This window comes from Falco cherrug, chromosome 1 (genome assembly GCF_023634085.1).
Source record: "Falco cherrug isolate bFalChe1 chromosome 1, bFalChe1.pri, whole genome shotgun sequence".
NCBI classification, from domain to species: Eukaryota; Metazoa; Chordata; class Aves; order Falconiformes; family Falconidae; genus Falco; species Falco cherrug.
Window position 1 is genome coordinate 91,874,657 of NC_073697.1, and position 16,583 is coordinate 91,891,239.

Here is a 16,583-nt window from a genome sequence, read left to right on the forward strand (position 1 = left end):
TAGCTGAGCCTTTCTCATTAACTTTTCAAATGCCACTTAATATTGTTCCATTAAAAGACGTGACTTCGTAGCCTCTGGATCGACTTTAAAAGCGAGAGGAAAAGGTACAATAAACAGCTTGCTTAAAACTCGTCCTTCCCCACCAACAATTCAAACGACACCATCCCGACTGGTTCGTACTAGCTCCTTCCAGGAGAAATATCTTAATATTGGGAAGGGGATGGGGGGTGGAGGAGGAAGGCAGAAGAGGGACATATATCTTTCAACCCCTCCATCCTCCCAGGCACTTTTCGGGAGGATTGGGGTGAAGGCATTTCACAGTACGCCCAAGACATTTCAATAAAAATTTATTGAAACTTCAGTGACTTTTAAAAGGGAAAGAAAAAAAAAAAAAGTACAGGAAAAAAATAGCAAGAACTTCTCAACATTTATATAACACAAAATATACCTTCATTTTTTTTTCTTTGAACCAGCTCTGAGCACCTGACTTTCAAGCCAAGAAAATATGCACTCACTCAAACAAAGACAACAATAAGCACAGTAGTAAAACTCCATCGCGGGGTTGTTTTTTTGACACACCAAGGAAACGGGGGAAAATAATACAAAGTAAAGAAAATCCTAGAATCTTCATCTTTTTTTCTCTCAAGCCACTGGAGAAGCCTGTTGTCGTGTATTAACGTATATAATTTTTTTTGTCGTCGACATCTTATGCGGAAAGTAGCGCTTTGAACACTGAAGAAATCGAGGATTAAAAGCTACCATGGCACACTGCTTTTTCTTTTATTTTTTTTAAAGGACTTTGATTAATTTTGTTACTGCTTTGCCTTTTGCATTCGGCTCCTTTACAAAAGGACGAGGTCAGGTTTTCTGGGGTGAACTCAGATTTAAAAAGTGAGCTCTCAGAAATGGGGGGATTTCTCCTCTGCGTCGGGGTGTATGTTTAAAGGAATTATGAAGCTGAAATGAAAACGACTAAAAATAAAAACAGAAGGAAAAAAAAGACAGCTGCAGTCGTATTTACAGAGATATGTACAATGTCAATAAATTAAAGTTTAATTTCGAGTATTCATATTCCACGTATTTACAAGTTATCAAATAATTACATAAATACTTTAATAATAGCGTCCGCTCTTTTCTTCTTCTCAGTATGTTTAAACCTTGTTATTGCATATACAATTAAAGAGGGAAAGCTGTGATAAACCTACAGTCAAGCTACAGAGATTTTTAGATAAAATAAATTCACTTTTTTTTTTTCCTTTCCAACTACACTTCTTACTGTTGTTGCTACAGGGAGGATGTTTAAGGTAGAGGGACGAGGGTCTTATTTTTGTTTTTATTATTATTAATAATAATTTTTTCCCTGGGATTTGAAACGAGCATTAAAAATAAACAACAAAACCCCACCGAAATAAAAAAATACCCCACCCCACCCCGCCCAAAAAAAGCAGACTACTATGGAACATGCAAAAAAAGCCACCGACTGGCTCTCAGACATCACAATAATATTTTAAACACACAGCTTCCCTTAATATTGACTAAGGGGGTTGTCGTTAACAACCCGCCCAGGAAACAACTGTTGAAGAACCGATATGCAAGTTACTTACACGCTTTTCTTTCGGAAAGAAAAAAAATCACTTCTCTTACTTAATTTTTATTCATACGTTTGTTTGATTTTTTTCTTTTATTTTTGCTTTTAGGTGCTTGTTTTTCTGTTTTTCTGTTGTTTTTTTTTTTCCTTTTTTACACAGTTAAAAAAAAAAAAAATAAGAGAGAGAGAGGAGGATGCTACAACCCCGCCGGTGACCTGGCTCGGCCAGCCTGCTCCCTGCGAGCAGCCTCCAACCCAGGTCGCCCACCTCGGTTCCACTCCCCCATCCCCGACCCTCTCCCCACCCTCACCCCCCCTGCTTCGCCAGATACCTTTCTGTTGGTAAGCGCGCACACAACGCCGGGGGATTTTATATTAAAAAAATAGAAAGGGAAGAAAAAACAAAATCAAGGAGGGGGGTAAAAAAACCCCACAACAACAACAAAACAACACACTCGCGGGGTGGAGGATGTGGTTTCTTTCAAACAAAGTGCACTGCGAGACTGATTTGAAATGAGCCCCCAGAGGGCAGGGGGGTTATGGGGAGCCGCTGCGGGATCTGTCCTGCTTGGGGTCGAGCCCACTGACCAGGCGCTGGATGTTTTGCAGTTCGCTGGTGGCCGCCTCCTTGTCGGCGCCCAGTTTGGGGGAGAGGGAGACGGAGCCGGTGGAGAGGGTGGACGAACGGCTGGTGAGGTCCGAGGCGGAGTCCAGGGGCACGGAGCCGGGGCTGGCGGTCAGCCCCCCCGCCTTGCCCTCGCCGGAGCCGGCAGCCAGGCCGGGTAGGGCGGTGGTGAGGAGGCTGCTGCCGTCGGGCAGGGGCACGGGCAGCGGGTAGGGGCTGTAGCGGAGCCGCGGCCGCACGGCGCTGAGGAAGGGGTGCCGGTGCACCGAGCTGGAGGCGGCGCTGGAGGCGGCGGCCGCCGCTGCCATGTAGGTGTAGGGGTAGGGGAAGAGGCTTCCGAAGGGAGACATGGCCAGGCCCTGCGGGAAAGGAGGAGAGAGAGGAAAGGGTTACCGGCCCGCACATCCCCCCCACGGGGGATGCTCCGCGGCACCCCCACGCCAGCAGCCCCCACGCACACGCCAGTTGGGAGAGCTGACAGCGGCCAAGCTGCTGCCCACGGGACGGGATGAAGACCCGTCCTCCCAGTACCGAGGCCAAACCCACCCGCCCCCCCGAGGCAGACCCTGCCGAGGCTCAACCCCGCACGGCCCCCACATCGCCTGCCCCCTCCCGCCAGCCCCAAGAGGGGCCGCAATGAGAGAAGGGCCGTGGTGTCTCTCTCCCGCGGGAAGATTTTCTTTCGCTGGGGCAAACGCTCTGTCCAAACGCTCTGTCCCGGTGGGTACGGCCAGTTCCGCCCACCCCCCTCCCCCCCCGGGCAGCCCCCCGCCGCTCCCCCGCCGGCGGCTCCGCTCCGCAGGCTGCAACGCGCCCTGCACCGCGGAGCTGCGCGCTGGGACTGCCCGGGGGGGGGGGGCACCAAGCCCCCGGGGCGGCGGGGGAGGGACAGAGGTCTGGCCCCGGCACAGTGTCACGGAGCACGGGAGCCAGAGGACAGCGGGGTGGGTGGAAGAGCTCCGGGAGTTCAAGGTGGGCCACCCGCCCCTTCACACACACACACCGCGGGGCTTTCCCACCTCCCAGCTTTCCCCAAACCCGGGAGAGCCGGGGATGGGTGGGGGGGACCCAAAGGGGTGCTCCGCTGCCCCCTCCTTCCCCGGGACGGCCCCCCCTGCTCCAGAGGGGCAGCGGGGGGGGGGGGGGGGGGGGGGCGGAGTGAGCTACCTGAGAAGCCAGGACGTGCTGCTGCAGATGGAAAGGCAGCGCGGCCGCCGATGCTCCCGAGAGTCCCTGGGCCGCCGCGGTGGCCATGACCGTGTTGTCCAGTCCCGAGACACCGGCGGATGCCCCGGAGACGGTGGCGAGCAGGGGCCCCATCCCCGCGGCCATGCCGGAGAAAGCCCCCCCCATGGCGAACTGCCCGGGGTGCAGCAGCAGCGGGTGCCCATTCCCCAGCGGGTTGAAGAACTGCTGGCCGGCCAGGGCGGGGGGGAAGCCGAGGTTCTGCAAGTGTCCCTGGCTGAGGTGGGCCGCGCTGTCGGTCTGCACCGTCAGGGGGGCGAAGGGCTCTTTCCCCAGCAGCCGGTTCTCATCTACCTTGGGGCCATCCCTGAGGGGGCTTTTCAGTTCCTCGCCGCTCAGGCTTCCCCCCCGGGTGCTGGAAGAGATAGTAGCCGGGCTGTGCCGCGAGTCCGGAGGGGCTTTCTCCGTCCTCTCTCGGCTCCGACTCCCCGCTGAGTCACTGGGGAAGAAGTGGCTTTTGGAGGGGCTGCCCCCCTTCTGCCGGGGGTCGTCTCCGGCGGGCGCGGCGGAGCTGGCCGGAGCTGGGATGGTGGTCGTGCTGATTTTGCCCGACTCGTTGGCTTCTAGCAAGGGATCGTCTTTGCTGTCTGCATCGCTGTCTCCCTCGCTGGGGCAGAGATCTGCAAGACAAAGGGAGCCCGGCGCTGGGATCCGGCGCTGCGCGTCCCTAAAGCCCCCAGTCCCCGTCGGGCTGGGCAAGGGGGCACAGAGGCTTCCACGCCGGCCAGAGGTTTAGATGTAAATACTTCCTTTTTTATTATTATAATCATATAAATATACACACACCCAGCTCCCACTGCCCGCCCCATCCCAGCCAGCCCGAGCTTTACACAGGGCAGCAAAACCGGCTGCGAAACAAAGCAGCGGCCCCGGGGGAGCGACCCCCAGCCGGGTGGGGCCGGGCCAGCGGAGGCTGGGGCTGCCTGGGGCTGCGGGGACCCCCCGGGGACCCCCCTCGGCCGCGGCAGAGGCAGCGGAGCGGCAGGGACAGCACCGTCCTGCCGGCGGGTTGGAGGGCCTTGGGGATGTGTCTCCTAAGAACTTTTTCCAAGCTTTCAGCCCTTTCAATGGGCAAACTTTGAACACGCACCCCCACCCCCGCGTCCATCACCCCCTGCACCCCCACCCCCCAATCGCATGCACGGCTTCGCCGGATTCCTCTGCACTTCATCTCTTAATTTCAGCGCCCCAGGTGCGAAGCTCTGGTTTGCTTTTCGGGTCCCCTCCCCTCAGCTCGGCAGGACTTGAAACAAACGAGTAAAGCAGCAACAAAAAAGAGGTTGTTTCCTCCTCCCCCTGCACCCCCCGCCCCTGGATGGATTAATACATGTGAGAGAGCTGCAGACAGCTCCCAACCCCGCACGGAGAGAAATCAAGGGTGACTTTTCTATAACAAAGTTCGGGACTGTATCCAGGGGAAAGATCCTTCCTCTAATAACAGATTCAGAGAGGAATATTAATGGAGTGACTCCAGTTTTGAACTTTTGCCCCGTGGTCTGTCTTTGCTCCCTTGACTTGGAGCTAGCTCCTTTCTGAACCAAGGAGGGGAGGAATGAACGTGCAGCAGAGAGAGAGGGAGAGGAGGAGGGAGAGGAAGAGTGAGGAGGGCAGAGGGAAAGAATGAGAGAGAAAAAGAAGGGGAGAGGGAAAGGTGCAAAGAAAGAAGAAGAAAGCAGGAAGAAGAGGGAAATAGGGAAAGGGAAAGGTGCAAAGAAAGAAGAAGAAAGCAGGAAGAAGAGGGAAATAGGGAAAAGAAAAGAGATAAAGTGGAGAACGAAGTGAGAGGACAGAAGAGAGTAAAGAGAGAAAACAGAGAAAAGAAGGCAAGATAAAGGAAGGAAGGAATGAAGGACGGAAGGAAGGCAGGCCAGTGCCCAAGGGCAGTGGTACGGGCCAGGATCTGTCCCCCCGCAGAGCAGGCACCCAGGCTCTCCCCGTGGGGGTCCTGGGGGACCCGGGGGCCGCAGCTCTCACCTTTGAGGCTGGAAGTGCCGACGGCAGGCACGGCAGGGCAGGAGGACTGGGCGAAGCACTTGAAGGCCGTCTGCTCGTTGGAGGACTCATCCGAGGTGGGGTTTTCCTTCTTCTGCCTCTCGTCGTACACCCGCATGGACTGCAGGGTCAGCTGCTTCCTACGGGCACACGCACCCGCTGGGCAAGTGGACCCCGGCAACCCCCCCGGGGACCACCCCAGGGACCCCCCATCCCTTCCCCAGCCCCTTCTTGCGATCTCATTTGGGGATGACTGGGGCAGGGGAGTTAAGGGCCAAGGTCCCCTCGAGGGGGGAACGCTTCTCGCAGGCAGGGCTTGGCTGCTAATAAGAGGAGATTTCTTGGAAGCGGTGAGCAGCAACTCAGTGAGGGCAGATATTAAAGACAAGGGGCGGAGGGGAGAGGGAAGCATTCCCTGGAGATTAGCTTTTAAAAGGCGAGGATGTTCCAGAGATATGAGCCATCTTAATGGTTGCTAAGATTGCTAGGAAGTGGTTATTTTGTTAGGCACTTTATGTAATCTTTTCACCAACAATTAACCCCGAGTAAAAATCTATTTATATTTAGAGAGAAATTAGAAATCATTTCCGTCCTGTGGCTCCAGCATTGGCTTTATTTTCACACTGACGGACAAGAGGACCTGGCATGTGCGCATATGCATGTGTGTGTGTGTGTGTGTGTGCACGCTGGGCTCAGTGCTGGGCAGGGAGAAAGGCCTCTTGTTTTACATTACAGTCGTGTGTCGTGTTCCCCCCCCCCTCCTTTTTTTTAATTTTTTGTTAAAAAAGGAGAAACAGATAGATTTATTCATTATCTAAATCAAAGTGCAAACAGCTGAAATATTCTGTCTGCTGTAACAAAAGATATATCCCTCACCAAAGGAAAAAAAAAATCACCCCTTTCTCAATTTTCCCCAATATTAAAAATAAAAATCCAGTCCCATTAGAACAAGTTCTGTCTAGCTGTCTAACTGGGGCACAAACTGCGTCTGGCTGCTTTTAGAAAAATTAAGAATCTTCTATCATTAATTACTTCCATATTCACAAGACACCTCTGTCAAAACACTTTATTTATATGTTTCTCCTCCACATTTTAGTCTTTTTGACATAGTCCCCGGGAAAATGCCAGAAGAGATTGAATCAGCGATCAGCTCTGCCCTCACTTCTCCCTCTTTCCTAGTCCCAGACACAAACTATAATGTAATGTTCCCTCTCAAAATTTTAAGGGAACCTTCTTTCTCCAGTGATATTTGTTTAATGTACCACCATCCCTTTGGCCAGCCATTCCCTGCGATGTGAAAAATAAATGTGGAAAGCAGGAAAGAATTCCCATGCAATCAGTTTGGCGTTATTAACGACAAGATCCTTATGAATTTTGGCGGGGAGAAGTGTGGTTTGGAGGCGAGGCGAGGTGATTTTGACCTGTTCATGTCCTGAGCTTTACACATGAAAACCAAATGAGGTGCCTATATATAATCTGTCCAGACTCACCTTTTTTCCCTCCTTCCATTCCCGGTGTCCCGAAAACCTTTGGCAAAGGGGTTGTTGTCAATTTTTAATTGAGTGATCTATAGGATGAAAAAAAAAAAAAAAAAAAAAGGGCAGGGGGTTGGGGCAGAGATCAGGAGATTTTGTATTAAAAAGTAACAGCAAAAAACTCCTCTCCCCAGTCCCCCCTCCAGTACTGGCAGGACCCCAGGAGGAGCAGGACAGGGCAGGGGGCAAAGGTCCCTGGGTTTGGGGTGAATCTCCCTGTTTTCCCAAGCTGGTTTGGAGGCAGCTTGCCCTCAATCCCCTGGCCAGTGACCCGGGCTGTGGTGGCAATGAAAGAGCCCCGTGTTGCTGCCATCACATCGGAATTAATTGAGCCGTGCAATGCGATCCATGCAAGTTATGCCTGTGCTTAAAACTCTTTGAATGCCATAATTAAACCGCAAAGGAATCATACCCACCCCCTTGCTATAATAAAATACTTTATATAATCGCATTATGCTCCGCGTGTCTGTTGGGGTACTGGGGGTGCCAGGAGTTGATTTTTTTTTTGGGGGGTAGTAGTGTAAGGTTTTTTTGTGAATGTTTGGGGGTCTCCTCAAGATTCAGGTTATTGCAGGGAATGGCTGTTTCTTCCTGTGTTTGGAGGGACCGGGGGGCAGAGCGGGACACCCTGCAACTCCCCGTGCCTACACATATGATGCGCAGAGAGGGATTCAAAGCTCGGCCAGGGGCTCCCCTCACTATAACGGGATACCGGGGTGGGAAAGGGGATGCTGCCTGCCCACCATTCCGCTCCCAGCCCTGGTCCTGGGCCGGGCTGAAAGCACTGCAACCCTTCAATTTGAGAGCAGAGCCGGACCCCGAAAGCAAACCCCTGCCTGCCGCTGAGTGCCGGGCAGGACCGGCCCCGGCTCCCGAGTTACCCCCACCCCCCCACCCCCCCGCCGCACACGCAGGATCAGGAAAGAGCAAGAAACCCCACTGCTCAAAAGCAGCAGGACGGTTAATCCAGGTGATCCCGGCTGTGCCTTCTGACCTGCCGGCGAGGCGGCTCCCAGGGCGCCGGAGCCGAGAGCTCCCCGCCGCTCCCGCACGCCGCTTTCCAGGCGATTTCATGGCAATCAGACAAATATGCTCATTTCTGTCCTTCACCCAAGCCGGCCCCAGCTGATAGACCGGGACGAACAGCCCTGCTGATAAGTCCCAAAGCAAAGTCTACTCTCTGTACACACATTTTCTTTCCGTTTCCTTGCAAACGCCCGGCCGCAGCGAGAGAGGAAAATCGCCCGAGCCCCGAGGGAGAAGTGGCCTTTTGGAAACCGAGGGCAGAAGGGTGCAGACTTTTAAGAGTGAAGGATGTGAGGGGACAGAGAGCGGCACAGGGAAGCTGCAGTGAGTGGGGGCTGCACATCCAGACCCTCTGCGCTTAACGCACACGCACGCAAAGTTATAATTTATAGACAGAAAAAAATCAAAGCCCCTTTTTTGGCTCCTTCGCTTCCTTCCACTTGACTTAATTATCGTAAATTCACCATTTGCCACTCTCTCAAATATACCACCTTCGTCGCAAGCGACAATAAACCAGCAGAAATGGAAAGGCAGCGTCTGCAGTGCTGCAAAACTTTCTCACACTGGCTTTTTCAGACCTTCCAGCTAAATTCAAGCGAGATACCCCTCTCTGATCAGAGCATATTTCTGCACCACAAAAAATAATAAAACACTGCAGGATGCAAAAAAAAAAAATCATAATATAATAATAATAGGAACCAGACGTGCGCTCCAGCCTTATTGCCAATTGCTGTTAAAGGAGCTAAAACAGCACAAAGGCCAGGAAAAATTACAAAATCTCCAGCCCTGCTGCTCTCCCCCCTCTCTTTCGACACACGGAGCCGATTTTTTTTCCCTCTCTCTTTTTTTCTTCCCCTCTGATGCATCTTAGATTAAATCCACACTGAGAGCAGCGATCCCCACCCCATCCTACCCCTTTCCCCATACCGGGGAGAGGTACTGGTAAAAACCCAACTAAACAGCCCCCCCTGACCTCCCTCTAACTGCCCTCGGCGAGGTCGAGTTAAGAGAGTGCTCGACCCCCTCCCCCAGCGCCTTCCCGAAGTTGGATCAAGGAGGTTTTGGGGGAAAGAAGAGGTGAGGGAGAGAGAGAAGCGGGATGGGCTTCGTGATTTTTAAGGAACAATGCAGAGTAAAAGCTCTCTTAAAAGCCAAAACACGTAAAACAAATCCTTTCTTCATCTCCTTACCTTATCATTCTGGTATGCGGTCACTGCGATGAATTCAGTCTCCGGGAAAACGTAGGTCCTGAACGTGCTATAGGGAAGCTTGAGAATATCGTTGGCTCGGACGATGTGGAACCGGGGCTGGTACTTGTGCATGGAGTTTAAAATGGTCTGGGGGCGGGGGGGCAGCGGCCGGAGCAGAGAGGGCAGAGGAGGGGAAAGAAGACGGTCAGCAGGAGCAGCACCCCCGCCTCGCACTTCCCCCAGCCATCGGCACTTTCTCCTCCTAATTTGCCTTCCCTCTCCTTCCTCCCCTCACTCCTCCTCCCCGCCGAGCACACTCCAAACACGCACACGCCTTGCAGCATCCAACAAAAAGCACTGACAGCTCCAGCTCGCCGGAGCTAGGCTCTCCCCGCCGGACCTCTTGAAGGGAGAGGAGGGGGGCAATCCCAGCAGAACTCTCCTAGGAGAGCGGGAGAAGCTGTTTGGGTTCTGGCTGCAACGTCTTTTGATTTCAAAGTGAAAAAAAGTAATAAAATAAAATCAAGTAAAGCAGCAGCAGCAGCTACAATAGCAACGCCACCACGAGAGCCTTGGCTAGGTCTAATTGCTCGCCCCAATCCACTTAAGGCCTTCTGCAAAAGGCAAAAATGTATCGTCTAATCAAATCACAGCCAGCAAATGCAATCTTCGGCACATTAGAGATCCCCCGACCGCGGCCACCACCAGCAACCCCTGGCTCCAAGGCGGAGGCTTTCCCAGGAATAGAAAGAAATGGCAAGGATCGTCCGAGCACTTATCAGCAGGTTTGTTTGATTTCACTCTTAGGGTAAGTTTTTATCTCTGCACACCCAGTAAATGTAAAGGAGCGGACAGACATGAATGGGCAACTTGACCTCTGATTTTGGTCCCTGTTTATTTTCACTCCGGCTTGCTTTACATTATCCAGATTAATATATATTTAAATGTTTGCGTACTTAGGCCTTTAAGCCCTTTATACACATATGCATATCATTTTCCTACGCTTAAAAAGTATGATCAACTCTATTAAAAAAATAAAATATAGATAGAGATATATATGAAGTCACCACAGCTCCGAGAAATACCGAGTTGTGCTATGCTGGAAATGTATCGCTAAAGTTAATGCTGACTGGCACGGAGAGGTTACAGAATAAGCTCGAGTGTTTAGACCTGACCTCAACAACAGAAAAAATCACGGAATATTATAAAAGCGGGCAGATGCGCCTGGCGGGGGGATTCATTCCCAGTTTCCCCACACTCCAGCCACCGCGGGAGCTGCCAGCCGGGGCTGTGGGCACGGCTCCGGCCCAGCAGCCGCTGCGCTCCTGGGAGGGTCCCCCCCACCAGGACCCCCGCTCCGGCCAGGCAGCGAGGGAGGGGAAGGGGGGCACGGGGGAAGGTGTAAAAGGCACTCACAAATCCGTGCTTGTCAGAGATGTTGTTAGTGAGCTTCAGCTTGTGAAAGGTGACGACTTTGGACATCCATTGTTCGCCGGTGGCCGGGCTGTCCGGGTGGATGTACATTCTCTTTGGCATTTCAGGGTCAGCTTTGCCGGCTACCATCCACCGGGAATTATGGAATTTGTACCTACAATCATCAGCCGCCACAATATCCATCAACAAAATGTACTTGGCCTTTTTATCCAGTCCAGTGCATCTCACTTTAAATGGAGGAAACATTCTCCTATGGGCGGGGGGGGGGGGGGGGGGGGAAGAGAGAGGTAAAGAAAAGACAAGACAAAAATAAAATAAAAATTCATTACAGCATTTAAATAAGCTCCTGAATCTCGGTAGCGTGTCTACCAAGCAATCGCTTCAGCTCTCAGAAGCAGAAAAGTCGTGTGTGTCGTCCCCCGCCCAGCAAAAAGGCTTCACCCCCGCCCCCAACAAAAAGATTTCTCAAACACTTAAAAGTTTCAGGAGAAAATGGTCCCTGGGATGGAAGGCGGAGGGGAGAGGTACGTGCTCCCTGGAAATCAGCGGGCGCCTACCCTCTGCCAGTCCTAAACTGCAAAGCCTCATCTGGGGCTCTCGGGTCTCTCCCTATTTCCCTTTTCGCCTGCTAAACAAAGACATGGGAACAGATTGCACCCCGAGAAAATAAATATTCCACATTATTATAACCTAGTCCACCGACGAAGAGTGGAGAGGGAAGTTTTCCCACTTTGCAGAGGAGGAGAAAAAAAAACCAAAACCCTACCGTGAGGGCAGAGTGGCTGCCGTGGCTTCCCACGCCACAGCCGGCCGGTGACACCCCAATCGTGCAGAGGGCTCCCTGCAACCCCGCTCCCCTGCACGCCCCAGTCCAGCTCCAAACTGGAACAGGATACCACAAATTTGCTGTTTATTATATCGAGCGGTTGGCATTCAGCAATCTCAACTTAAAAGGAAACACATGACTTTGCAACTTGTAAGAGCGCTTAACACTCGCCGAGGTTCTCCCGCAAAAACTTTTGACCACAATTAACAAAGAAAACTTCGGGAAAGCAGTAAAATGGGCGAGGGGATTATTTTTCCCCTCCTCCTTGCTGGTCTTTGTTTGTTTGTTTTTTTTCCCCTGAGCCTGTAGCCTGCAACTGGTGCTCTGCAAGTAGGTGAGGCTCCAGCAAGGCAGCTGAAGGCCATCTAAGAAGACTTTTCAGGAGTGGCTTCCTCGAGTTATTCTCCTGGCAAATTACACGCAAATTGTTTGGGAGGTTTCTAAGAGAGTCCCTTATAAAAACACCCGGGTGGGAAGGGGGTTTTCTCCTTGTATGTCATCACAGCGATAGGCAGAGTTGTAAAAGAGCACAGATGTCAATGAGTAGCGAATACAGAGAGGGATTTCAGATGGGTAAACCTATAAAAAGCAGAAATGCTGAGCGTGGACGTGCCGTGTATGTTCATTCATTCCCACGTGAAGATTATATAAATACAGGGACAGGCAGCATGGAGCTGCAAACCCTTCCCCGCCACCACAGCAGCGGCTGCAGGACCGCTGGGTATTTTCGTCAGCTTTTTGTGCATTTCCAGATCTAATTAGTCAGCACAAATGCACGCCTAGATCCCGGTAGAGAGAGAGGCATAAGCGAAGGAACTGATAAACCGATCCTATCTGCCTTTCTGCAGCTCCTGCCTCACCAGCAGCCATGCACCGCTCCACAGAATTTTTCCTTTATTCCCCTTTCTCTTTCTCAAGGAAGAAAAAAATACATGTAGCAAAGCTGAAGTCAGGCCAGCTCCTTTTCCAACCCCAAATTATTTTCTCTCTGCTACCAGCCTTCTCCAGAAAGCATTAAGCTACTGAACCATGAAAGGACCCTCTCACCCCCTGCACACGCTGAGCAGGGCCAGCTCGTGGCTGAGCCTTTCCCTGCAGCATGGTGCCCGAGATGGGCTTGGATCTTCAGCCGCCTAAAACTTTCTGTAATTCCAGGTGAAAGGAGTTGTATGGAGAAAAGTGCCGGTGAAACAGCCTTGCTTTGGAGCAGCCTGGTGGGGTGCAGGGATTGGGGGGGGGGGGGGGGGGGGAGAGGCACGAACCCCGACCCAGACCTACCTTCCCGATTTGGTAATCACCATCTCCGTGCCTCTTTTATGGAATTGCTCCCAAAGCTCTTTGGCTTCCAGATGCACTTTCGGATCATCTTCCACCTCTTCTTCTGGCTCCAGAGTTTTTAAAGGCCTCAGATGGGCTGCTGCCTGGTGACCCAGGGAAGAAAAGGGGATACCAGTCTCTGCAGCCCCCACTAACTGATCCATGATGGGTTTAGCCAGAGCCCCGGGAAGGGAGAGGGCGGCTGCCCCGTTGGGAGGTAAAGCCAGAGCCGGGAAGAAGGGAGGCTGATGTCCCAACACTGCGCTCATGGCAAAGTCCGGTGCCCGGTGAGGTAAAAAAGGATGATAAGCCATGCTTGTCCCAGGGATTACTGGATCTCTCATCGGTATATTCATCCACTCCACTCCTCGGTCTTCCTACTGCTGGAGTAGTCCCGGAGTGGTTTCTAACAGCACATCATGAAGAAGAAAAATTAAGATAGTAACAATAACAGCAATAAAGCACCAAAAAAAAAAAAAAAAAAAAAAGGGTGGGGGGGGGAAACAAGCTCTAGAAAGCACAGTACATGGGGGGAGAGGCAGAACTTCTACAGCCTACAACTTCCCGAGCCGGGGCACATCCCCAGCCCTCGGGACAGCGGATTAACAGGATTGTTCATTATTAGTCTTGCTTTTTTTGTGTTCGGCCTCTGCGTTTGTTTTGTTGATCTTTTTTTTTTTCTTTTTTTTTTTCTCCGGAGTGGAAGTCCGTGCGCTGGAAAAGAAACGCCGAAGAAGGGAAAAAAAAAAAAAATCCACCGGGTTCGCTGTCTGCTCCTGTTGCCGCAGAAGGGCTGGACAAGCCGAGATCTTTTTTTTTCTTCTTCTTTTTTCTCTTAGTCTCAATCTCCCTTCTCTTCTTTCGTGGCGGAGGGTGACGGCTCGAAGCTGGGTTTTCTTTTTGGGTGGCTGGCTCTCCCCCCCCCCTCCCCCCCACCCCTCCACCTTTCCTCCGTACGGTCAGGCTGCAGAGCAGAGGCTGGGAAGGGAGGGAAAGCAGAAAGAAGCAAACAAACCCACCCCCCCTCGCCGACCGAGGAAGGCTCCTGAGCAACCTTCAGCAGCAAAAAACTTGTAGGGAAATCTCGTTTCCGCCTCGCCTTCCCCCCTCTCCAAGCAGGAGCTGGTCAGGTTGCCCTGATTTCCATCAGGATCTCTTCTTTCTTTCACCCTCCTCCTTTCCTTTTTTTTTATTTTTTTCCCCTCTCTTTCTCTTTCACTCTGCCTTAAAAAAAAAAAAAAATCTGGAAGAATTACGCTCTTGTCTCCTCTCCAGCAGCGCTCCAGCAAAGGAGAGAGGGAGAAAGAGAGAGGGAAAGAGAAAGGAAGAGAAAAAGGGGGGGAGAAAGAGAGGAAAAGAGAGAGAGAGAGAGAGAGGGAGAAGGAGCCTCTCAGCTCTGAGAATTCCCTGTGAGCCTGTGCTCTGCGTGCACCGGATTGTATGGATGTGTTGTGGGTTACAGGGGAGCTGCAGCCTCCTTGATTGGCCCTTTGACGCTTTCGGACCAATTGTGAGGCTCCATAGGCGTGGTTTTGACAGGTCGAGTGGAAGGGGGACAGAGCCGAGTTATAAAAAGAAGGTGTCGGAAACTGTAACGCTGCAGCAAAGCATCACTAGTACTCCGGGCCGTGTGAATATGTCAACATGATCAGAGGGGAGGGAGCAGGCAGCGCCGGGGAGGGCGGCCGGCGGCACCCGCCTCTAGGGGGGGTGCTGGGGGCCGCCTCGCCCCCCGGCCCCGGCGCGGCGGCAGGCTGGGCACTTCCCTGCGCTCTCCGCCGGCCGGCCGCCCGGTAGGATCTTCCAAAGCAGCGGCTGCTGGCAGCGCTGGAGGGCGGCGAGGGCGCGCCGGGAGCGGGGGGGGTCCACGCGTGGGGGTGGGGGTGGTGGAGGGGTGGGGGTGGGGATGTCCGGCGCTGCGTGCCCCCCGCCGTACCGCACCACACCGCACCGTTCCGGGCGCTGCGGCCCCACCGTGCCCCCCCCCCTTCTCGCCCCAGACCCACCTCGGGCGGCCGCGGGGCCCGCCGCACCGCTCGCCCATCCTCGCCGCGTCGCGGCTGCCGCCGGTCCCCGCAGCCGCCGGAGTTGGTGTCACCCCCGGTGTCCCCCCCTCCCCCCGGGAAAGCTGCTTTCTTTACACGAGACAGAACCTCCAGGCCGGGGGCTGGTCGCCTTCCTTCCCCCCGCAAACCTTGGGACGAGCCCCGGGGGGTGGGAGCCGGCGCGGAGGCAGCTCTGCGGGGCTCCCTCGGCCCCGGCTGCCCGAGCGGCCGCGGCCGCCGTTATTATTGTCCTGGTGGGCGGCTGCGGGCTGCGGCGGGGCGGGCGGGGGCCGCCGCCCGGCTCAGCCCCGGGCCCGGCGGCTGCTAATCGCGGGGGGCAGCTAAAAAAAAAAAAGGGATTTTTTAAATTCATTATTCTTTTTTTTTTTTGTCTTCTTTCTTTCCTCGCCGCGGAGGATTAAAGCCACTCGGCTGGCACCGGCGCCGAGAGGGTTACGCTCCCACACCCCTCCTCTTCCATGAGGTGTGCGCGGGGAGGAGACGGGAAGTGCGGCGTTCCCTGCGCCCGGCCGGGGCAGCGTCGGGGCGGGGGGGCCATCCCCGGGCTGCCCATCCCCGGGCCGCCCCCCACGGCCGGGCCCGCATGGAGCCACCCCCCCACCCCCCCGGGAAGGCATCACGCGTGGGGCTGCGCCGGCCCAATGGAGAGGGACGAACCGGGCGGGATCCGCCTGGGAAGTTTCTGGGAAGACACGTTCCCTGGGGGTGACAGTCCAGGGCAGCAAGAGGGGGCTTGCGGCTGTGTGCGTGTCGCGGGAGCCGTGGGCACGCAGGGCACGGGGCGCCCACGCGTGACAGCCCAGCGCGGGGAGGTGCCGAATCATCACCCACACCATCCCGGGGGGGGGGGGGGGGGGGAAGGGGCTGGGGAGTCTCCCGACACCCCATCCTGCTTGAAAGAGGGGAAGATAATCCTGCGGGAGCGGAGCGGAGGAGTGCGGGGGCTCGGCACTGGCTGCGCGCAGATGGGAGCGGAACCTCTAAAGTGATTAGCTCTTCTAACATTGCATTTTTGACGCACATGGTTAAGAGCGCTTGGCGCCAGCTTGGTGAAGTCCCTGTAGTAACCAGCGTCTAGGATCTCTTTGCATTCACCAAAATATCTCCCCTTTGGTCGGGAGTGGGGGTGGATGGAGAAAAGAGGAGGAGGGAGGAAAGGAAGCGGGAGTAATGCGTTCAAAGGGGGGGGGGGGGGGGGGGGGCGGCAAGGCTGATGTGTTTCGCGAAGCCAGGAGCTTGGCTACCCGCGCAGCGCTGGGATGGGCTGTGGCAACTCGTTATCAATGACGAGTAGGACTCTTCCCAACCTCTGCTCGGAACCGGTTCTCGGGCTCCTGCCGACAGCCGCCGCGGCGGAGGGAACCCCCAGACCCAATGCCAGCCTTTTAACAGAGCCCACAGCAAACGCCTGGCGGCTTCAAGAAGTTTACCGCAATTTGCCCCAACCAGGCCACCGGTCTCTCCCGGGGACCAGGCGGTGCCCAGGCAAGTGCCCACGGGCTCCCGCAGGACAAGCATAGCCGCCCGGAGCCTCGCCGCGCCCGCACCCCAGCGCCCACCCCTCCGGAGCGCGCCCTGGGCGCGGCGGCAGAGGCCGGAGCCGCTGCCGCCCTCCGCGCCTCCCCGCACCTTGCACCGCACTTGGCACCCACCCGCGCAGCGAAATAAAATGTTTGCCGCTTATGATTTCCAATTTCAGCGTCTGGCTAATGGCGTGCAAACTTCCGCCAGTTCCGAGT

At 54.4% G+C, this 16,583-nt stretch overlaps 1 protein-coding gene across 3 annotated transcripts; it reads right to left on the reverse strand.

Moving 5' to 3' along the window:
- Positions 1 to 330: 330 nt before the first annotated feature.
- Positions 331 to 15,247, reverse strand: TBX3 (T-box transcription factor 3). Of its 3 annotated transcripts, none has more exons than XM_055718951.1 (8): positions 14,785 to 15,247; positions 12,740 to 13,184; positions 10,618 to 10,885; positions 9,202 to 9,348; positions 6,941 to 7,017; positions 5,433 to 5,590; positions 3,381 to 4,078; positions 331 to 2,572 (listed from the first exon to the last, which is right to left on the reverse strand). In XM_055718951.1, the coding sequence occupies exons 2-8, from the start codon at positions 13,132 to 13,134 to the stop codon at positions 2,126 to 2,128; spliced, it is 2,190 nt and encodes a 729-aa protein (XP_055574926.1). In that variant the 5' UTR covers positions 13,135 to 13,184; positions 14,785 to 15,247; the 3' UTR covers positions 331 to 2,125. The 3 variants fall into 3 exon arrangements, with proteins under 3 accessions (XP_055574926.1, XP_055574918.1, XP_055574933.1); XM_055718943.1 differs by lacking the exon at positions 14,785 to 15,247 and adding an exon at positions 13,798 to 14,196; XM_055718958.1 differs by lacking the exon at positions 14,785 to 15,247 and having other exon boundaries at positions 10,618 to 10,789; positions 12,740 to 13,893.
- Between the last annotated feature and the right edge of the window lie 1,336 nt (positions 15,248 to 16,583).